General features: G+C 45.6%; 1 protein-coding gene across 1 annotated transcript in view; it reads left to right on the top strand.

Moving 5' to 3' along the window:
- FHIP2A (FHF complex subunit HOOK interacting protein 2A) overlaps positions 1 to 23,005 on the top strand; it is a 1,458,394-nt gene that overhangs the window by 144,664 nt on the left and 1,290,725 nt on the right. The window contains exon 2 of the mRNA XM_044055532.1: positions 5,167 to 5,245. Within this exon, the coding sequence (XP_043911467.1) occupies positions 5,167 to 5,245 (79 nt within the window). The remainder of the gene's footprint in view (positions 1 to 5,166; positions 5,246 to 23,005) is intronic.

The raw sequence follows: 23,005 nt of genomic DNA, 5'->3' as shown, positions 1-23,005 counted from the left end.
GACCACTGTCCACCTGTGTCCCTAAGTCTCTCATCATACTTTCGGTGTTTAGTGTATTGCCACCTGTGTGATAATTTATGGGTACATGTTTTTTCCCAAAGGGGACAACTATACATTTCTTGGCATTGTGCTTGAGCCCATGGGTCTGGCACCAAGCATCTGTTTCTGTAAGGCCCTTTTGTAGAGTATCCACATAATTTGGGGATTCAATAATGGCTCCCAGTTTGCAGTCATCTGCGAACTTTGTTAGCCAGAGTCCCTTAGTGTTGGCCTGTACTTCAGAGAAGTAGATGCCAAACAAGAGCGGTCCCAGGACTGAACCCTGAGATACTCCACTTCTCTGGAGCTGGATTTGGAGTCGGTTCCATCAGTAAGCCAGTTAGCAACCCATTGGGTGTCGTAGGGATTAATGCCCAGCTTAGTAAGTTTATCTATGATTCCAGAGTGGGGGATGGTGTCAAAAGCCTTGGCAAGGTCTAGATAGGCTGTGTGGACCACCTTACCCTTGTCCATGGCTCTGGAGACTGATTCGAAGAAGTCAGTCAGGTTCAGGAGACGAGATCAGCCCTTCACGAACCCAAACTGGGTGGGGTCCAGTGTTTGAAGGTTGCCAATGTCTTTGTTTATAAGTTCCATGATTATACACTCCATGGCCTTGCAGATGAGGCTTGTCAGACTGATGGGACGTTAGTTTCCGGGATCCAAGTTGGATCCCCCTTTGTGGAGTGGGATAACTGTAGCTCTGCGCCACTCAGTGGGCACGAAACCTGAGGTGAGGCTATGATTAAACATGACACTTAGGTGAGGTGCCAGTTCATATTGTAGTTCATGTAGTACACAGCTCGGGATGTCATCTGGTCCCATGGATGCTGTATTCTTAGCTTTGGAGAGTGCGTTTTTTTACCTGTGTGGCTGTTATTACTGGAATTTGGCAATCTTCCTGTATTGAGATGTGCCATTTAGGGGAAGAGAGGAGGGTGAAGTTGGCACTGAATTGATCTGCCAGGATATTGGCAATAATCCTTGGGATCAGTATATTTAATGCCATTTTGTTTTAGCTCAGAGCAGATCTGAGCATTGCCATTTAGATTCTTGACATAGTTATAGAATGCCTTGTGGTTGTCTTTGCAATCTTTAGCAATTTTATTTTTGTAACGAGCTTTGGAGGATTTTATGAGGGATCTCAGTTTCTTACTGAGGCTGGTAAGGGAGTTTTTTTGCATCCTGGGATTTTCCTCTTTTCTGAAACAGTTTCTTCCTTTTGTTGTAAAGTTTGTTTATGGCAGGAGACCACCAGATTGGCTTCCTTTTTTTGGATGAGAGCATCTTGGTTCTATTTGGGATGGCACGATTCATGCATGAGTGGATGTGCTCGTACAGTGCCTTAGTGTAGGATTCAGCAGTTGAACTTTCAGTTCCAGTCTGCATGGTTGTCATGAAGTTTGTCACTTCTGACTTGAGTAGCATGAAGTTGGCTTTGGAGAAGGTTTTTATGGAGGTTTCCTTACTGGGGGGTGGGGGTGGGATGTACATGTTAAGGATGATTAGCTTATGGTCAGACCTGACTAACGAGGGGGTGACCATAGGTGTGGAGCATCGAATTCCCATGTTTGTAATGACCAGGTCTAGGATATTGGAGCCTGTGGTGGAACTATGGATTAGCTGATCAAGGGCGTTGGAATTTATGAATTCCAAGAACCGTTTGGCAAAGGTGTTGGTACATGAGTAGTTTTCCCAGTTAATGGCAGGATAGTTAAAAATCACCCAGTATTAGGGTGTTTGGTTCTGTCTTAATATTTTCCAGTATGTTTAGAAAGGTGTAATGAGAATCTTGGGGTATGGTGGGGGATCTGTAGCAAGCTACAATTTGGATTGTAGTCTTACCCTAATGTTAGTTGCACCTGGAGAATTTCAGACGCATTGTGTTGGGCAACTAGCCTGGTCGTGTGAATGTCCTTGGTGAATATTGACACTCCTCCACCTTTAGTGTTTCGGTCCTGGTTTGGTGGCCGAAAAGTGTGGTAAGAGTTGTAGCCTGGTATTGCAGGTGTGCTCTCTGGATCATTGAACCAGGTCTCAGTTACTGCACAGATATCGATGTTCTCCATTTTTAGGAGTGCCTTGAGAGAGTGCATTTTGAGGTTTAGACTTCTAGCATTGAGTAGCATTACCTTCAGATTTTGCATGCTTCTGTTACAGTGGTGGTTTTGTTCTTGAACTTTGGCTCTAAAAAAGGCACTATAGGGGTGGCAAGAGCCTTAGCCAGTAACCTGGGTGACAGGTGCAGACCATCTCTGGCAAAGCATCGTGGTCTGTCGATCATGTCGTTCCAGGCAGACAGATACTGGATCCCCTTTGAATGACACCAGAAGCTTAGCCAGTTGTTGAAGTCAGTCATTTTGTCCTTGTATTGTGGTATCATTCTGGGCGAAGGCAGGATGCTACTCAGGGCTAGGGTCATATCTGCCTGGACCACATGATCCGAGAGCTCTTCCATGTCTCTTTTCATGTAGTCCTGGGAGGTACGTCTCAAGTCATTCACTCCAACATGGACAATGACAGAGTCATATTTGTACTTGTTGTGGAGTGACTTGAGTGCATGCGTTATGTGGCGGATCCTGGCACCCGACAGGCAGCTGACTGTAATTTACTCCTTGTTCAATCTGGTGAGTGGGACATCAGTGTGCCGGACTATAGAGTCACCTATGACTAAAGTCTTGGGTACGTTTTCTTGCCTTAGGGGCTGTTGCTGGGTGGCACACTGGTGTTGTGAACTCTGTGACACTTTGGTTGTGATTGGTGTTTGTTAGCGTTTCAGCTTCAGAGGTCCTTGTTGCTTGGGCAGGTTACAGTTAAGGGCCTCTGCATGTTTGGATTTAGTGTTGCTATATGTGGGTGTTGGTGGTGGTGTGGGTTTAGGAGGGCTATGTGTTACTTGAGGTGTAGTGTGGGTGTTAACCTTCTCCTCTTGACTGTCTAGCACAATCTTGGGTGGAGAGAGCTTTGCTTCCAGTTTGGCTATGTAAGTGCATCTCTCACAGGTTGTAGTGTTGGGTGGTAGGAGGAGAGAGTTGTCTGTGTACACGAGGCAATTGCTGCATTGCCTCAGTATGCCCAGATTCACCAGGTGGACAGGAGAAATCACCGGAAGCTGACCCTTGGACAGGCCTGGTTTGGTGCTTTTTTTTTTTTTTGGTAAAGTACAGGAGCTGTTTTCCCTTATCTTAGCAAGGTACTTTGCAATTATATTGATATGGTTAAGGATGTCTCTAACAGCAGGGTATTTCTGCTCCATTAAATGCTAAATCCTGTTTCACATTATGGGACCAAACCATGCCTCTCAAGTTTCCAGATTTTTGCCTCGTATTTTTGGTCTGGTCCTCATAAATGTCTGGTTTTCTGGCAAATCATTGCCATATTTTTGAAGATTAAAGCCAGAAAATAATAACAGACATTTGAGTTTCAAATTTCATACCCTTAAATGCATAACATACAGGCACGCACACACTTTCATTTCTTTCTTCTGTAGTTCATAGGTTTACAGGTATATATTAGGCTGATAACCACTAGGGCCCTTATAAGTCTAGTTGTGCAACCCAGATGTGACCCCAAAATTTAATTTGTAGAGGGGGTGATTTATTGGCTGCTAAGTGCCAGATCAGGGGTGAATTTCCAGTTACCCATCCATTGATCCAAGTTGCAATTAAATAGTGATGGGAAAGAACTCTGCTTCACATGGATGGGGAGCAGGCCTGGAACACAGGCTGCCCAGGCACGTGAAACAGAGCTCCTCCCGACCCACTTAACCCATATTACGGTCATGCTGGAACCTTTAACTGCATTGAAGGAACACAAGGCACAGAAGTACAAGAGGATTGTTAATGTATGTTATGTACTTCGCAGATGATAAAAGTTTCTAGTTGTCTACTGATGTACTATGTTCTTCATCTGTAACTATGTAATAGTTAATTGCTATGTTAATTGCTACGTAAATCCAATGTAACTACTGTCTGTATATTTTAACTGTGGAGCTTTTCTCTCTGGGCCTCCGCTGAAAATGGACCTACGTCCAGTCGGACACTCCCGGTCAACAAATGTTAATAAATAAATAAATAATAAAATAAAGTACAACAAAATACTAACTGTAAACAGAGAAGAAATGTATTATTTTTGTTATGTATTTATGTTCTCTTGCAATATGTACAGCTTACTTCCTCTTTCTTTGTAAATTATTGCACCAGGGTAATACCTGCATGTGGTCAGTTCTGATCAGTGTATTACCGCAGTAAACAAGTGTAAAATAAAGTAATTGTGTATACGGTACTAACCTGTTACAATGAACATACACACACACCACGCGCGCACACACACACACACAAGATGCGTGCACACACACACAAACAGACACACACACACACAGACACACACACACACAGACAGACACACACAGACAGACACACACACACACACACACACACACACCACGTACACACACACAACCACGCTCGCACACGCACACCACGTGCGCACACACACACCACGCGCACGGTACTCATGCTTCAGGTAAAAAAAAATCTCCAAATTTCCTGTAGTTATATTCTTGGAATGTGGAGGGCCCAGAATACCTGGCAGAAACCCGCACAGATACAGGAAGCGTGTGCTGAATCCACGCAGAAGGCACCTCAGCTAGCGACTCAAATGGGCACTGAAGCAATTCTGCTATTTCAATTTGCCATACCAAGTACAGCAAAATTACTGTAAACAGAGAATAAATAAATAAACAATGCCACACAGATTAAGAAAATTAACACGTTAGTGTTTATTGTTATCAGAGTTTCAGTGTGCAGACTACCTGGAGCACTAACCATTATCTGCTGACATTTGTGTTTGTATGTGTGTACGCACATGTTGATGATGTAGATGTATATGTGTGTGTGTGTGTGTGTGTGTGTGTGTGAGAGAGGGGGCCTATCTATATGCACACACCAATCTGTGTGTGTGTATTTACACATGTAGAGAGTGTGCTCACACTCTTTAAATCATTTTTTCACAGTGGCAGATGTACAGTTGGGTCTGACTTGTGCTCTTGCTAGGAAGATAGCTATGTTTTGATACAGATGGTTAGCTGAAGTCTGTCACTGAAACACTTGTTCTCTGTTTTTACAGCTCGCACCTTCTCTTCCTTTACAAGAGGACTTTGTGTACCATTGGAAGGCCATTACCCACTATTATATTGAATCTGCAGGTAAGGAGCGTAGGTGCATTTCTTCTGCAGACCGTACAGTACTCTCTCTGCGTTCTTGCTTATTTATTTTGTAGTATTCTCTTTTTATGTAGGGTGAGGAATTCAGGTACGCCACTGCCTTCAACCCCTGGGCAGACTGTGAACTGTAGCATCATAACAAGCCTGTATTATTAATTTGCAGTCATTTTAAGTAGTATGTACACATAAGTGCACATAAATATTTAATTCGGTCACAGATGTCATGGACCTCGGTGCCAGCCTTGGTTTTTAGGCACATAATATTAATAATGTCATAGAACTTGCCAGTTTGGCTGAATGGAATTTGTTACAGCCTGGCTTTCGATACAAGAACTGTAGAATGATCCCCCTCCGCCCTTTGTGGGTGCCTGGCTACACCAGTTTATTTCACTGTCCGTAGTTTTGTCCCTTGGGGTAGGTTGGGCAGGGAAGTGAGGGAGAGCAGGATGCATCATCACATATGCTGGCCCTGCATTCTAAGGAGGATTGTTTGTATGCCCAAACTGAGTGGAAGTAGTGATGTCATACTGATGTCATATTGCACACATGGTCAGGTAGCCCCCCCCCCCCCACGGCAGCGTCTTACCAGTGATCTGCCCCACAACGATGGCACATCCGCATTACCGTGAATTTAAATCTTTTCCACCTTGAGTGTGCAAGCTGACAAAGCCTTTTGTCCCACCACTCCCTCCCTGATTTCTGCAGGTAGAAGGATTTTTGAACGTGAGATTTATGCAGTATCGATGTCATAACATCATAGCACTTGATGCATTGTTACCTACAGCATAACGTGTAGAGTCCTGTAGAGAGAGAGAGAGAAGAAAGTAAAGGTAAATTGACCAGCATAATTGAGCCTGTTAGTAGTCAAGATAATTAATAGGAGTATGTTCTCATGCAATAGACCACTTAAAATGGCTCGGTATTTTTGCCCTGTCTGTCACTGCTTGATTACTGTAATCTTGTTGGATAATTTTAGTAGTTGTTAAGGTTGGAATAAAGCCATGTCAGTTTTTGTCATTGATTTTTTTCTTCAAGGGTGGACCCCCCCCCCCCCCCCCCGAGAAGATGACTAGTGATTACACTTTATAACGGATGTTGTGTGTAATGTCTGGTAGGGAGCTTTTGTTTACAAGCAAGTCAACAGTGTATGTGTATAGTGATGCAGCAGACTGCACACCGACACCTCTCCGCTCTCCTTGATTTTACTCGGTACTTTTGCCCTGTGTGTTGTAAATTTTCACTGAGGATTACAAGGCTGCAGTCAGCCAGTAACGGCAGATTAGTTTCACACTTCTCATTGTTCAAAAAATGTCTTGTTGGAAAACCTGCTACACATTAGAGAAAAGTTTAAAGGCAGAAAATGAAGAATCACTTATCAAGCAGCATACTTAAAGGGGATGCAGAAACAGCAAAATCAAATTGAAATAAAAGCCAGCAAGCGATAGATTAAAAATGACAGCATGTTACAAAAAGTGAGCTGTTCTCTAGAAGTCATTTGTAAACCAAAAATTATAAATTATGGGTGAAGTACAGTGCTGAAATGACACAAGCAGGAAGAAGTGATGTGGACAGGTGAATGTTGGTGCACTTGGTGTAAACTGTTATTGAGAGCTGTGAGGTGGCTGTTTTGGATCGGTTTGAAAGACTGTGGGAAGTTACTTTATATGTACAGGCCAAGGAGTTCGAGTTTAGTAGCATAAAAAAGAAGGAGGCAATGCTGTCACTGGGGGACATCGTTAATGTACCTAGCAGGCAAAAGGAATCGGACCACAGGTTCTAAGAGTGGATAGATGGAGGTGAAAATGCTGTCATGATAGGAATATATAATGGAAGAATGAAGGCAGTTCAGCAAAGTAGTGTAGTCAGAGTGACTACAGTGGAAGCCTGGGCTTGGGAAAGACAGAGTAGTATGTATTGGTGTAGTTGGTATCTCGTGTAACCAAGGAATACTTGGAGAAGCCGCAGTGAAGGGGAGACTCCATATACCAGTTGTGGGAGTAGAGAATACCTTTGGCATGTGCTAGTCAGATGGTGTAATAGCTGTGGTTTTCTGAGTAGTGGTCTATAGACTATAACTTGTCTGTGGATTCAGTAGAAGAACTGAAGTGATCTCTGAGTACTTAGAGGGATGGAAAGACTCGATAGGGGACTCAGGATGTCAGAATTAATGGCAAGGGAAGTGAGGATGGTCTACATTTTTGCTTGCTGGGAGACATATTGAGAAATCATTTGTAACTCTCATCCCTTTTAGGCTGCTTCAGAACTACTTACTTCGGAGATGGTTGATGATGTTCATCGTGTTTCACTGCTGCAGTCATTACACTTGGGTTATCCTGCTGTCAAGCGGTCCCGCAGTCAGCCAGAGTTCCAAAGTCTTGGTCCGGCGTCAGTTGCTGTCGCTTCTTCCCTGACGTCAGTGCGCCAGGGGTATATTGCAGCCGACGCCATTTTCTTCAGTCTTTCTTGCCGCGCGGTGCCCAAAGCAAAAGCAGTTCGCAAGTGCCGGTCGGCCGACTCCTGAGATTTTCAAATCGAATTTCAATTTTCTTCAATAAAGCTAAGTACCCCGTTGGGGAAACTTTTTCTTGCCTCAGACCGATGTCAGTAAAAGTTAATAATTGTATTTCTTGTGGGAAGCAAATACTTCATAAGGATTTTCATTCTTACTGTATTCCAAGCCTAGGCCCAGACCACGACGTCACTAGTTGTTGGTTTTGTGCTAGATTTAACACACACACTATTAAACGTCAGTTTGATTTTGCTCGCCATTACTTTGGCCGAAGGTTTAATTATACCATGTTGTTGGAACAACTGATGACCGGAATATACAAAAAAACGCAAAGACAAGGATAAGGACCGGCATCTGAGGCCAAAAACTGACGATGAAGCCTCTTCTAGGCCAGTCGCCAGTTCTCATTGAGGCGCTTTCGCAGCCCCTGACATCTGCTACCTCAGAGCCACAGGCCGCCTCCGACTCCCACGTGGAGATGTCTAGGCCTCTGGATACTCAAGGTGTTGGGCCTATGGAAACTAACCCTTCAGATGGGTCCGGAGCCGCTGAGCAGGCATCGGCTTCTGAGGGTGTTTTCAGACCTTCACAGCTTACCATAAAAACTACAGCCAAGTCTAAAACTCCATTAAAGACAAAGAAGCAAGTACAGCATTCACCTGGACAGGCCTCCATGCCTACAAAACAGATGCTCATAATGGCCGAAGACTTAATTACTCTGATCATGGGTTCCCATCCCCCTCCTGTTAAAAGGCCTAGGCAGGATACAGACTGTGATTCCTCTGACCAGGTTTCCATTTCTTCTGATTCCTCTTCAGACCAGGGATGCTCTTTACCCCCCTATGGGGACTCTGATGCTGAAGAATCAATTCCTTCAGCCTCTCCTCCTGAGGATTACTCTTTTGGGGAAACTTTACATACCATGAGGGAGCACTTCCATTGGGAGGGCCAGGATTACTCAGAATCCAAGAAAAGGCTCAGAGACTTTCTTTTATTGCCTCAGCTCAGGCCCCCTGCTATTCCGCCAGTGTTAGATATTGTAGATGATGTGTTCTCTTAATCCAGTTTAAATCCTGATTCTTTGCCCCCTGCTCCAGTCAAGCCAGACAGGTACTTCAGAGTCCCTGACTCTCACAAATTTCTTTATAAAAACCCTGTTGCTGACCCAGAAACTATTTCCCAGGGTCCCAAAGGGGTAAAGGCTTCCACGGCTAAAAATCCAGTTCCCTCTGACAGGGATTCTAGAGCATTAGACAGATGGGGGAAGAAAGTTTACACTTGTGCAACTTTAGCAGTGAGAGCTTTAAATTGCCAGTTTCACATGCTTAAATACCAACAATATTTAATGTCTCTGTTAAAACAGAAAATGCTTATGTGTTCAGAACATCCTGACTATAAGGAAATGCAGGATTTATTTCATGCAGCTGAACAAGTGGGAAAACATACTCTGCAATGTGGTTTTGATTCATTAGAGGCTTCTTGTAGAGCAGCAGTTACAGGATCTGTGATTCAAAGGCATGCTTGGTTAAAAGAACAAAGTTTACCTGATCATGTTAAGGCAAAATTATTGGATGCTCCTTTACAGCAGGATATTTTATTTGGTGTTAAGGCTGAAGAGGTATTAAAGAAAATGGAGGATAAGGCAAAATCTATGCCTACAGTGAAGGATTTCTTACAGGTACAGCCACCTTGATTTAGCAGAAATTGACCTTCAAAGAATTGGACCTTTCCATTGTCAGACAGACCACAAAGAGGCAGATTCAGATGCCCAAGAGGCAGATCTCAGCCCCAAGGCTCTTACAGACCACGACAGTGGGGTGCTTCAACCCCAAAAGGAGGTGAAGACAAGTCACAACCTTATAGGAAACGGCCCCAATGACTTCCCCCTTCAAATGCCAAGCACTTACCTTTTGGCAGCTCCCTTAGGGGGAAAACTAGCACTTTTTTCTCAAAATTGGCATATAATCACCCAAGACAAATGGGTTCTGAATATTGTGTCTCAAGGTTACAGGTTCCACTTTCACACTCTACCAAGGCTAAAAGGAATGCCAGACATGCCACAAAATCAATGGGCAGAGGCACAAAAACAAATTACAGCCCTCATGGACATGAGAGCTATTGAAAAGGTGCCACAACAGGAACAAGGACAATGATTTTACTCAAGACTTTTCCTGGTCCCCAGAAAGGACAAAGCCTGGAGACCCATACTAGACCTTTCTACTCTCAATACTTACCTGGATGTTCCAAAATTCAAAATGCTGACACTACAGCAGCTTCTACCCATGCTGGGCAAGAAGGCTTGGCTTGTTACTTTGGACCTCAAAGAGGCATATCTGCATGTCCCTATCTGACAAAATTGCAGAAGATACCTCAGATTCATAGCTGGTTCAATGCATTACCATTTCTCTGCTCTGCCCTTTGGCTTATCTACTGCGCCCAGGGTCTTCACAAAGTGCCTGGCACCAGTAATTGCATTTTGCAGACAAAAAGGAATTCAAATATATCCATACTTGGACGACTGCCTTATTCAAGCAGAGAGCAAGGACATACTTCTAAAGCATCTGGCGTTTTGTAAAAAGATTGCTAATTTGCCTGGGGTACACAGTAAATGAAAAGATGTCAAAACTAGTGCCCTCACAAGAGATAATATTCCTGGGTGCCAGCTTAAATACAGCGGCCCAGATGGCTTATCTCACGCCAGACAAGCAAGGACAACTGACTCAATACTTTCAATTGATGGCAACAAAAACCCAACTCCCTGCAAGAAAAATTCTGCAGGCCTTGGGATTCATGGCATCCTGCATACTGGTAATTCCATATGCCATACTGCATATGAGGAAATTACAATGGTACCTAAAAAGTGTTTGGACTCAACACTGTCACAGTTTGGAAGCAGTAATACCACTAATTCCCTGCCTACAACAGGAGTTTCGATGGTGGGCACAGGCATGTCACCTCAACAATGGACAGCCTTTCATTCTACCCACAGCCAGGCAGACACTAACAACAGATGCTTCGGATTATGCCTGGGGAGCACACATGGCAGGAAAATGTATTCAGGGCAAGTGGGCCACAGACCAAATGCATCTTTACATCAATCAAAAAGAGATGTTGGCTGTGCAAAATGCCCTAACAGCTTTCAAGGACCTTCTGCATCCAGGACAACTATTATTAAAGACAGACAACACCAAAGTTATGTGGTACATAAACAAGCAAGGGGGCACTCATTCTTATCCCCTATGCAGACAAGCCATGACCCTGTGGAACACAGCTCTAACCTATCAAGTTCATCTGCAAGCACAATTCCTGCCAGGAAAGAAAAATACTCCGGCAGATGATTTAAGCAGAAACATCATGGATCCTCACGAGTGGAAATTAAATCCACAAGTATTCAGCATGATAACGCAAAAATGGGGGTGCCCAGACATAGATCTTTTTGCCTCCCACAATGAATTGCCAACTACAAAAAATCTGCACAAGGACTTATCACACACAAGCATGGAAAGTGGATGCTCTCTCGTTCAGCTGAAAAAGCATAACAGTTTATGCCTTCCCACCTCTGCCTCTCCTTTCAAAGGTACTCCTAAAAGCCAGGCAAGAAAAACCACAGATGATCCTGATTGCCCCAGACTGGCCACGCCAACACTGGTACCCAGTCTTAAAGAACTTAGCTCAAGGCCCACTATGGATTTTACCTCAAACTCCACACCTTCTGACTCAACAAAACAATCAGATCCTGCACAGTCGGCTCAAAACCTTAAACCTGGCTGCATGGCAGATTCCTTAATCAAGCAGACAACACCTCTCTCTAAAGCTGTTATGGATGTCATTTTGGAGGCCAGGAGGCCTAGCACCAGGAAATCTTATTCAGAAAAGTGGAAGAGATTCTGTGCCTGGAACCAGGCTCAAAGCTTTGACCCTCTTGTCCCAAATATTCCTCAGATATTACAATACTTAACTGAGGTGCTGGACAAAGGACTATCTTTTTCATCCATTAAGATCCACGCCTCTGCCATCTCGGCTCATTACAACACAGATCCTCCTATTTTCTCTCATCCATTGTAAAGCAGTACCTCAGAGGGGCAAAAAACATAAGACTGCCCCGGAGAGCACCAACACCAACTTGGGACCTCAATTTTGTCTTGGAAAAACTAACTTTACCTCCTTTTGAGCCAGCCAATTCAGCAGAATTAAAATACGTGTCATAGAAAACAGCTCTGCTTCTGGCAATAACCTCAGCACGGAGAGTCTCAGAACTACAGGCACTAATGGCAGTGGAGCCTTTCATCATTTTCCACCAAGACAGGGTTTCCTTAAGAACAAACCCTTCCTTTATGCCTAAGGTGGTATCCAGTGTGGCTCTTAACCAATCTATTCACTTGCCAACTTTTTATCCAAATCCCCAGAATAAAGGGGAGAGACTTCTGCATTCATTGGACATACACAGACCGATTATGTTCATCGTGCATACAGCTGCAGTCATAACAGATGGGTTCTCCTGCCGTCAGGCGGGTCCTCGGTCGGCCGAATTCCAAAGTCTAGGTCCGGCGTCTGTTGTCGTCGCTTCTTCCCTGACGTCAGTGCGCCAGAGGTATAAAAGAACCAGCCGACGCCATTTTCTTCAGTCTTTCTTGCCGCGTGGTGCCCGAAGCAGAAGTAGTTTGCAAGTGCTGGGCCAGCTCCTGAAATTACGAAAATTTTGCAACCGAAGTCTTCTTGAAAGCTAAGTACCCCGTTGGGGAAACTTTTCTTGCCTCAGACCGATGTCAGACAAAGTTAATAATTGTATTTCTTGTGGGAAGCAAATACCGCATAAGGATTTTCATTCCCTCTGCATTCCTTGCTTAGGCCCAGACCACGACGTCACGGTCTGTCGTTTTTGTGCTACATTCAACAAACGCACCATTAAGTGTCGGGCGGAGTTCGCCCAGCACTATTTTGGCAAAGAATTTAACTATATTATGTCATCGGATACTCCGACTCCAGTTTTGTCTAAAAAACGCAAAGAGAAGGACCGACACACGAGGTCCGCGGCCTCTACCAACACCACGCCAAAGCCGACTACAGGTGGTCCGGTTCTCAGTGAGGCGCCTACACAGCCCCTGCCTACCGACGACACTTCATTGGCAGTGTCTTCTGTGCCCGAGGTCGCAGGCTCCTCGGCCCACACCCCGACTACAGATACCGAAGCCACTCTTGGTGGTGAATCTCAAAATGTAGACAGGTCTACCTCCTCTCAAGGTGTCTTCAGACCTTCCTCTTCTTTTTCTATCAAGGCTTTCACTAAGTCTAAAGCAGCCATGCATTATAAGAGACGAGCTCCACAGGGCCCTTCTCCAGGCCCCATGCCTAAAAAAAAGATGCTTAAAATGGCTGAGGATTTGATTACTCTTATCAGGGGTTCTCAACCCCCGGACAAAGGCCCAGAGTGGAGGAAGAATCCCCCTCCTCTGACCAGGCCTCCATTATTTCAGAGCACTGTGATGAACAGGAACATTCTTACTCCCCTTTTGAAGATTCTGATGCTGAGGAGTCCATTCCCTCTGTCTCCCCCCCAGAGGATTACTCATTTGCGGAAACCTTGCATACCTTAAGGGAACACTTCCACTGGGAAGGCCAAGAGTACTCGGATTCCAAGAAAAGGCTTGGGGATTTTCTCTTGCTACCTCAGCACAGGCCTCTGGCTATACCTCCTGTCTTAGACGTACTAGATTATGTGTACTCGGAGGCCTGCCTTAACCCGGATTCTTTACCTCCAGCCCCAGTCAAGCCTGACGGGTACTACCGGGTTCCTGACTCGCACCAATTTTTATACAAAAGCCATGCGGCTGACCCAGAAACCATCTCACAGGGCCCCAAGGGAATTAAGGCCTCCACTGCTAAAAACCCATTACCTTCCGAGAGAGATTCCAGATCCTTAGAAAGGTGGGGAAAAAAGGTATACACCTCGGCCACCTTAACCATGAGGGCATTAAACTGCCAGTTCCATATGCTAAAGTACCAACAGTTTCTGTTATTACAGTTGAGAAGCAAAATGTCACAACCTGAACAACCAGACTTGAAGGAGTTGCAGGATTTGATGCATAGTGCAGAACAAGTGGGTAAACATACCTTGCAATGTGGTTTTGATGCTCTAGAGGCCTCATGTAGAGCTGCTGTTACAGGATCAGTCATATGTAGACATGCCTGGCTCAAGGAGCAAACCTTACCAGATCATGTCAAAGCTAAATTACTAGATGCCCCTCTACAAAAGGATGTATTATTTGGTGTTAAAGCTGAGGAAGTATTAAAGAAAATGGAGGAAAAGGCTAAATCAATGCAAACAGTGAAAGATTTTCTACAGGTACAACCTCCACGCTTCAGTAGAAATTGGCCTTCCAAAAATTGGTCCTTTCCAGCCACGGACAGACCCCAAAGAGGTAGATATAGGCGCCCGAGGGGCAGAGGGCAATCTCAAGGATCGTTTAGGGGCAGACAATGGCAAGCTCCTACACAAAGAGGTGGTGAGGATAGTTCGCAGCCATTCAGAAAGCAAGCCCAATGTCTTTCCCCTTTGCATGCCAAGCAAGGCTCAAATGGCAGCACCCTTAGGCGGAAAACTGGCATTATTTTCAAAAAATTGGCATATTGTCACAAAAGACAAATGGATCCTGGACATTATAGACAGAGGCTACAGATTCCACTTTCACACCCTTCCAAAAATGAGAGGCATGCCAAACCTGCCACACAATCAAAGGGCAGAGGCACAAAAACAAATTTCAGATCTCATGGACATGAAAGCTATTCAAGAGGTACCTGCACAAGAACAGGGTCAAGGTTTTTATTCCAGACTATTCCTGGTACCAAAGAAGGGAAAAGATTGGAGACCTATTTTGGACCTATCCATCCTAAACACATTTTTACTGCACCAAAATTCAAGATGCTCACATTACAGCAGCTTCTTCCCATGCTGGGCAAGGAGTCTTGGCTGGTAACATTGGACCTCAAGGAGGCATACCTGCATGTCCCAATCAGACAAAATTGCAGAAGATACCTCAGATTTCTTGCAGGTTCAACCCATTATCAATTCTCTGCGTTGCCCTTTGGCTTATCTACTGCGCCCAGAGTATTCACGAAATGCCTGGCATCAGTAATTGCCTACTGCAGACTTCAAGGGATACAAATATACCCATATTTGGACGACTGCCTGATCCAAGCGGACAGCAAGCACATACTTCTGAAACATCTGGCTTTTGTAATAATGTTGTTGAATTCTCTGGGATACACAGTCAACAAAAAGAAATCAAGGCTAATACCCTCTCAGAAAATAATTTTCCTGGGTGCCAACTTGGACACAAACACCCAGATGGCCTACCTCACGCCAGAGAAGCAGGGGCAACTAACTCAATACTTCAGAAAACTAGCAAATTTCACCAGGCTGACTGCAAGGAAAATCCTGCAGGCTCTGGGATTCATGGCATCTTGCATCCTACTAATCCCGTGTGCAAAGCTGCATATGAGGAAACTTCAATGGTACCTGAAAAACCTATGGTCTCAACACAGCCACAGTTTGGAAACAATAATACTACTAATTCCATGTCTTCAAAAGGAATTTCTGTGGTGGGCTCAAGCACGCCAAACAAACACAGGTCTCCCATTCTGCAAGCCTCAAGCAAATCAAGTCATCACAACAGACGCCTCGGACTACGCCTGGGGGGCGCACATGACAGATCGGTGCATTCAGGGCAAATGGTCCCAAAAAGAAAAGCACCTTCACATCAATCAAAAGGAAATGCTAGCAGTAATAAATGCTATTATAGCTTTCAAAGACCTTCTGCATCCAGGTCAACTGTTGATAAGGACAGACAACACCACAGTAATGTGGTACATAAACAAACGGGGAGGAACCCATTCATACCCCCTATGCAGGCTGGCCATGTCGCTTTGGAACATGGCCCTCGAACTTCAAGCACAGTACTTGCCAGGCAAGGAAAACATGCTGGCAGACAACCTAAGCAGAAATATGACAGATCCACACAAATGGAAGTTGCATCCTCAAGTTTTTACAGAGATAATTCAAGCATGGGGAAGGCCAGACATAGATCTCTTTGCCTCCCACAAAAATCACCAATTGACAAAATTCTGCTCAAGGACTTTTCATCCACAGGCCTGGAGAGTGGACGCTCTCTCTTTCAGTTGGACAACAATGACAGTTTATGCCTTTCCACCTCTTCCTCTGCTGCCCAAAGTTCTATTAAAAACCAGAGCAGACAGACCAAAGATGATTCTCATTGCTCCAGACTGGCCAAGACAGCACTGGTACCCACTCCTGAGGAGCCTGACGATCCCTCCATGGACCCTACCTCTAATGCCTCTTCTTCTGACTCAGCACAGCTTCAAAACTCTTCACAGTCAGCTGAAAACACTCAATCTGGCCGCATGGAAGAATGTTAAGTTGTCAATCTCGCCTTCATTCTTGCTGGATGGGTTCGGAGCCGATCCTCGGCTCCGACTCGGCACTTGCTAAGCTCGAGAGCTAATTTTACCAGCTCGAGGCAACCCTATATCCCATGATGCAAGGCGGAGACTACCCAGATCTCGTTTGCCGCTTCGCTAACGAGGTGCCTTCTTTTACCAGCTCCAGGTAAGTGAATACATTTGAGACTTTTCGTCTGCCCCCCTTTAAATTTATATATATATTTGTTTTTTGTTAACCTTAACGACTTACTTTAAACCTCTTCCCGTTAGTGTTCCCTTTTTCGAGTTATTTATTCCTTTCCTAGCTTAGGCCTTAGGCCTTCCCCTCCCTAAATTTTTTCCTGTCAGGGATTGTTTGTGTATGACTGTGTGTTATCCTTGTTTATTTTAAATTGTTGGATTGGGTGTTTTTGTGTGTGTGTTACTGTATTGTGTTTCCTCGACACAGTTATGTCGAAGGACACTAAGGTCTCAGGCTTCAAGAAGTGACTCGTGTTGTCAGAAGATGTCTCTGACAGACGGTCACACTTCTTGTGTTTATTGCCTGGGACCTTTGCAGGACTCTTGTGCTATCTGTCATGCCTTCAGCCCAAGAGTCCTGCAGGAGCCAAAATAAGCTGATATTAAGGGGCTTATTAAAGCCCGAGAGCTCCCGACTAAGTCGGGCGCCGGAAGCCCTGAAACCTGTTAAGCCTTCGCTCAGAGTTCCAAGCAGTCGGCTTCTGGTTCACCCTCACCAGGTCGAGATCGCCCGCCGGAGCCGATCCTTCCACTACCAGTCTCAGTATCGACTCCATCCGCCGATACTGCCCAATCCAGACATTCAGTGTCGGCTCCGGCTGGAGCCGACGTATCTTCGGCTCCGTTGGCTCCATCAATCTCAAAAAAGAGATCTCGATCACCTTCAGTAGAATCCATACGCTCCGAGATCACCCTTGCTCGGAGCGGAGCCATCGGAGCCGTTCTTCTCGGTCGTCCAGGCTGTCTGATCACGACCTCCAGAGAGTGGTGAGTAGACTATTAAAGTCTCAGGCATTGGCCCAAATACTCCATAGCCCATCTCAACAGACGGTAGCTATTTCACATCCACCAAACATTCCTCCTTCGACTCTTACAGAGCTCGGGCCGAGCTCCTCGGAACCGTCACCGTTGTAAGCGAGCCGATACCACCCCTTCGGCTCAGTCGTCGGCTCCGATTTCCTCCTTGAGGCCTTCATTGGAGGGATCCGGGCATCTGGTCTCTCTGCGGCTCCGAGGGGCGTGGCATCGGACCCTTGTCTGACCCGTTCTCCCTCTCCTCTCGGGCAGGCGTTGGTGAGCTCGGCCCCGACATCTGCCTCGAGCCTTCCTCGGTGAGGCCTGGGGTTACTATCTCTTCGAGCGGGAACTTTCTGGTCTCTCTGATGGAGGAGCCTGAGGTGATGAGGAGTGTACTAGCCCCTGGCTTAGTCAATGGACAGTTCCATCAGCTCCTCCCACTACAGTGCCTGCTGACGTCTCTTCCCACTCTCTTGCTCCCGGACCCAGAGATCCAACGCCTCAGGTTTCCCCATTGAGAATATCTTCCTCTTCCGAGGCTTCTCCTGATCCGTCAGGTGAACCCCCGCGTAAGAGGACATGTAAGGGGAAACATCTAGACTCCCCTGAGTCTACTACATCAGATACTGACCTGGATGAGTCGGAGGGATCCCCAAGGTCCTCCTCTGAGGATGTCTCATTCTCAGACATCCTTGAACTCCTTAGGCAGAGGGGGAACTGGCCCTCCCTTAATCCTTCCGAGGACGAGTCAGTATACCTGGAGGCGTTCAGATCTCGACCCTCCACCTCCTGGGTGTCTCCGCCTTTCAACCCTCTTATAGAGGTAGTGGCTCGGAAGGCGTGGATGGCTCCGGATTCGGTGGAACCTATCCCTAGGAGGCCTTCAAAATTCATTACGGCCCCACCAGATAAACAATATTTGACAAAGGGTGTCCCAGTTGATGCCATGATGGTGGCTGCTGCCACCAAGAAGGAACTAGCTGATCCTTCAGTACCTGTCCATCCTCCTAACAAGGATTCTAGGACTATGGACAGTAATGCGGCAATCGATTTTTCTTCAGCGACTTTTGCCATGAGATCGCTGAACTACTTATGCCACTTCACCCGCCTTCAGAGAGATGTTCTTAAAGAGTTGGGAGAAGTTTTACAGGATCCGTCAGCTGCTGGGTCTCAGGATAAGATTAGCTCACAGCTAGGAATCCTTAACTCCATTGTTAACTCCTCCATGCGGCTCATTTCTTATGCAGCCGATGGAGCTTAATAGAACGCAGGCACAGGAGTGGCTTTAAGGAGTCAGTCCTGGATGCGGCTTTGTAATTTTGCCCCTTCAAGCCCTTCACAAACTCCCCTTTGATGGTTCGCCCTTGTTCGGACCTCAAGTGAAAGACACTTTGACTAGATGCGAACAAGATGGCAAGACTCTCTCTGCCGTAGGAGTCCGTTTCTCCACCTTTAAGACCTTACCCCAAAGGACAGAAGGGAGGGAAAATGTGGTTCCGCAAATCTCAAGGAGTCACGCCTGACGCACGAAGTCAGTTTACCCCCAGAGGCAGAGGGGGTAACAATAATAGATGCCACCCTAGGGGCAGAGGGGGTCCGCAGAATCAGGGTAGCAGAGAGCCTCTTTCTGACAAACCCTTCCAGCATCCCTGAGATGTTGCCCGATTGTCCGCCTTCGGAGGCAGTCGGGGGAAAATTATCGCTGTACCCAATAGCCTGGCTTTCCCTTTCGCAAGACAAATGGGTACAGTCGATTATATCCGAGGGTTACAAAATTCCCTTTATTCAAACCCCAATTCAACAAAAGGGAACCCTTCCAGACGTTCCACCCAGTCTAAGGGAACTACCAGTACTAGAAATATCAAAACTGCTAGTAAAAAGAGCCATCCAGCCAGTCCCAGCGGACCAAATAGGATCCGAAATCTACTCAAGGTTCTTTTTAGTTCCAAAAAAGACAGGGGACTGGAGACCAATATTAGATCTGAGCAAACTCAACAAGTTTGTAAAGAAATCAAGATTCCGGATGGTCACGCTTCAGTCCATTCTGCCCTTTCTGGGCAAGGACAATTGGATGTGCTCGATAGATCTTCAGGATGCGTACTATCACATAAAAATTCACAGACGCTCCAGAAGATTTCTCCGCTTTCGGCTGGGGACCAGTCACTTCCAATTCAGAGCCCTGCCCTTTGGACTCACTACAGCCCCCAGAGTGTTCACCAAATGTATGGCAGTGGTTACGGCTCACCTGAGACGTCAAGGATTCCAGGTGTTTCCATATATAGACGACTGGCTCCTCACTGCCACCACCAGGCATCAGCTTCTCCATGCCAGAAATTACACCATTCACATTTGCAGAGGGCTAGGAATTTCTATAAATTTCGAAAAATCTGCCTTGTCGCCTTGTCAATCTATTACTTTTATAGGCGCAAGATTAGACACCATACAACTTTCAGCAAAGTTAACAGACCAAAGGATCTTGGACATTCAAAGACACGTCCAGGTGATTCTTCTCAGCAACAAAATTCAGGCCAGATTTGCTCTGAAGGTATTGGGTCTTATGGCGGCCGCCATAACACTTCTTCCCCTTGCCCGCTTTTACATGCGTCTTCTACAATGGATGCTATTCACCCAATGGTCTTTTCAACAACTTCCCATGCATCACGAGATCATAGTAACTCCAACTTGTAAAAGGCATCTGACTTGGTGGATATCGTCCCCTCAAATCCATCAAGGCAGACCTTTTGTTCCTCTTGCCCCGTTGCCACGGTTACATCGGACACCTCCCTGATCGGGTGGGGGGGGCATTATCAGGGCAGAATGGTCCATGGCACTTGGCAACCTTTCAAGTACCATCTGCACATAAATGTCCTGCAGATGAGAGCGGTGCTTTTAACGTTGCAAGCCCTCAACGACTCTCTTCCCCTGGGAACTATTGCAATCCAAACGGACAATATGTCCGTAGTGTGGTATATAAACAAACAGGGCGGAACCAAGTCCTATCCACTGTGTCGAGAGGCTCTCAGACTTTGGCAATGGGCAATCTCCTCTCACCGGTTTCTGATAGCAGCGCACATCCCCGGGAAATCCAACATCATAGCGGACAGATTGAACAGAGCTATTCTCATGTCTCACGAGTGGTCTCTCAAACAATCAGTGATGGAAGAGATTTTTCAGAAGTGGGGTCTTCCTTGCTGCGACCTTTTCGCTTCACCTCAAAACAGCAAATGCCCAGACTTCTTCTCTCTCTTCCCCCTTCCAGGCCATCCCCCCAGAGACGCTCTATCCCAAGATTGGCCCCGGGGACTTCTTTATGCTTTTCCTCCTTTTCCGCTGATACCTCAGCTAATTCAGAAAGCAACCGCTTTGAGAGCCAAGTTGATTCTCATTGCCCCTTATTGGCCTCGACAGATATGGTTTCCATTCCTACATCATTATCTCTTGGTACAGCCATGGCATCTGGAACCCGGTTCCAGATCTTCTGATCCACCAGTCGGGTCAACTGCACCAATCCATACCTTCTCTCAACCTCACTGCTTGGTTGTTCCACTTCCATCCTTAACCAGGCTTCCTATGATTTCTAATCCTGTCCGGGATATCATAGTAGCTTCCCTAAAATCTTCTACCAGAAAGATTTACACTAGTAAATGGCGACGTTTCTCTTTCTGGGCAAAAGCTAGGAACATAGACCCCTATACTGCTCCAATTCATTCGGTATTGGACTTCCTAGCTGAGATTTTTCATTCAGGATCCTCTTCTTCCACAGTGAAAGTTCAACTGGCAGCCATTTCAAATTTTCATATAGGCCTTTTGGACCACAACATTATGTCACATAAACTTTGCAAGGCATTCCTTCGAGGTATCTTTTTACTGAAACCTCCGATTGGAGACCCCCCACCACAGTGGGATCTAAATTTAATTTTAACATCCTTGATTCTTCCCCCTTTCGAACCTGCAGCTGCCTGTTCTTTGAAATTGCTTTCTTGGAAGACACTTTTTCTAGTCGCCATTACTTCTGCCAGGAGAGTATCTGAGCTTCATGCTCTCTGCATCCGTCCTCCCTATTTAATATTCCACAAAGATAGGGTATCTCTAAGGACTAATCCGTCTTTCTTACCAAAGGTGGCATCGCAGACGAACCTAAATCAATCCATTGATCTTCCAGTGTTTTTCCCGAATTATTCTGATAGAGCGGAACAAAAGTTACATTGTCTTGATGTTCACCGCCAGCTCAGATATTATCTGGACAAGACTAAAATTTTTAGGAAATCTGATCAACTGTTTCTATCCTATGCAGAGAGCAGGAAAGGCCTTCCAGTTTCCAAGGTAACTTTATCTAGATGGCTGTCTTCTGTGATCACTTACATTTATCAGCTCAGAGGCAAAGAGTTGATTTCTAAGCCAAAAGCCCTTTCTACCAGAGCTCTAGCTACATCTACAGCTTTTCAAGCTAGACTTCCAATAGACACTATTTGTGCAGCAGCCACATGGGCCTCTCCTCATACCTTTGTTTCACATTACAAATTAGACTTGGCCTCCAGAGACAGAGCGAATTTTGGTTCCACCGTTCTCAAGAGTCTGTTCCATTGAGCCACCCAGGATAGAGGTGCTAGGACGCGTCCCATCCAGCAAGAATGAAGGCGAGATTGACAACTTAACATTTAGAAGTTATGTACCTACCATAACGTTCCATGTTAGTTGTCTTCTCTCGCCTTCTTTCTTGCGTCCCGCCCTCCATCCCCCTAGCCTGGTCAGACCGAGAAGATTATGCATCTTCTATTAAGAGGTTATTCCCTTTTTCTAGCTGTTCAACTTGTAGTGTCACTAGATTAGGTTGATCCTTTCTAGAGGGCTATGATGTTTTTTAGTATTGTTATTTTTCTTCCTCCTCTTCAGTTGGAAGAAAATATTACTATTTCTTTAGCTACCAAACGAGATCTGGGTAGTCTCCGCCTTGCATCATGGGATATAGGGTTGCCTCGAGCTGGTAAAATTAGCTCTCGAGCTTAGCAAGTGCCGAGTCGGAGCCGAGGATTGGCTCCGAACCCATCCAGCAAGAAAGAAGGCGAGAGAAGACAACTAACATGGAACGTTATGGTAGGTACATAACTTCTAATTCCTTAACATCACAACATACCCTACTCTCCAAGGAGGTGCAGGATGTCATTTTGGAGGCCAGAAGGCCGTCTACTAGAAAAGCTTACTCAGCAAAATGGAAACGGTTTTGTGCCTGGAATGAGAAAAAGGGCCAGAATCCTGGAAAACTGAATTTACCTCAAATATTACAGTATCTAGCTGAGCTGCTAAGCAGTGGACTTTCATTCTCCTCCATCAAAGTCCATGCCTCAGCCATTTCTGCAGAATACAACACTGATCCACCTTTATTCTCTCACCCCCTCTTAAGACAGTTCCTCAGAGGGCTAAGAATATAAAACCCCCAAGGAAACAACCAATACCTGCTTGGGATCTCAATTTCATTCTAGAAAAGCTGACCTTGCCTCCTTTTGAGCCAGCTGCCTCAACAGATTTGCAATATTTGTCCTGGAAAACAGCTTTCCTTCTGGCTATCACCTCAGCTCGTAGGGTATCGGAACTACAAGCCCTCATGGCTGTGCAGCCTTTTATCATCTTCCATCAGGACAGAGTTTCCTTACGAACCAACCCGTCCTTTATGCCAAAGGTGGTATCCAGGGCAGCTTTGAATCAGGCTATACACTTACCTACCTTTTACCCTAATCCTC

This window comes from Protopterus annectens, chromosome 14.part0 (assembly GCF_019279795.1).
Source record: "Protopterus annectens isolate FY-2018-M chromosome 14.part0, PAN1.0, whole genome shotgun sequence".
NCBI classification, from domain to species: Eukaryota; Metazoa; Chordata; order Ceratodontiformes; family Protopteridae; genus Protopterus; species Protopterus annectens.
This window is presented reverse-complemented; position numbering and strand designations above follow the sequence as displayed.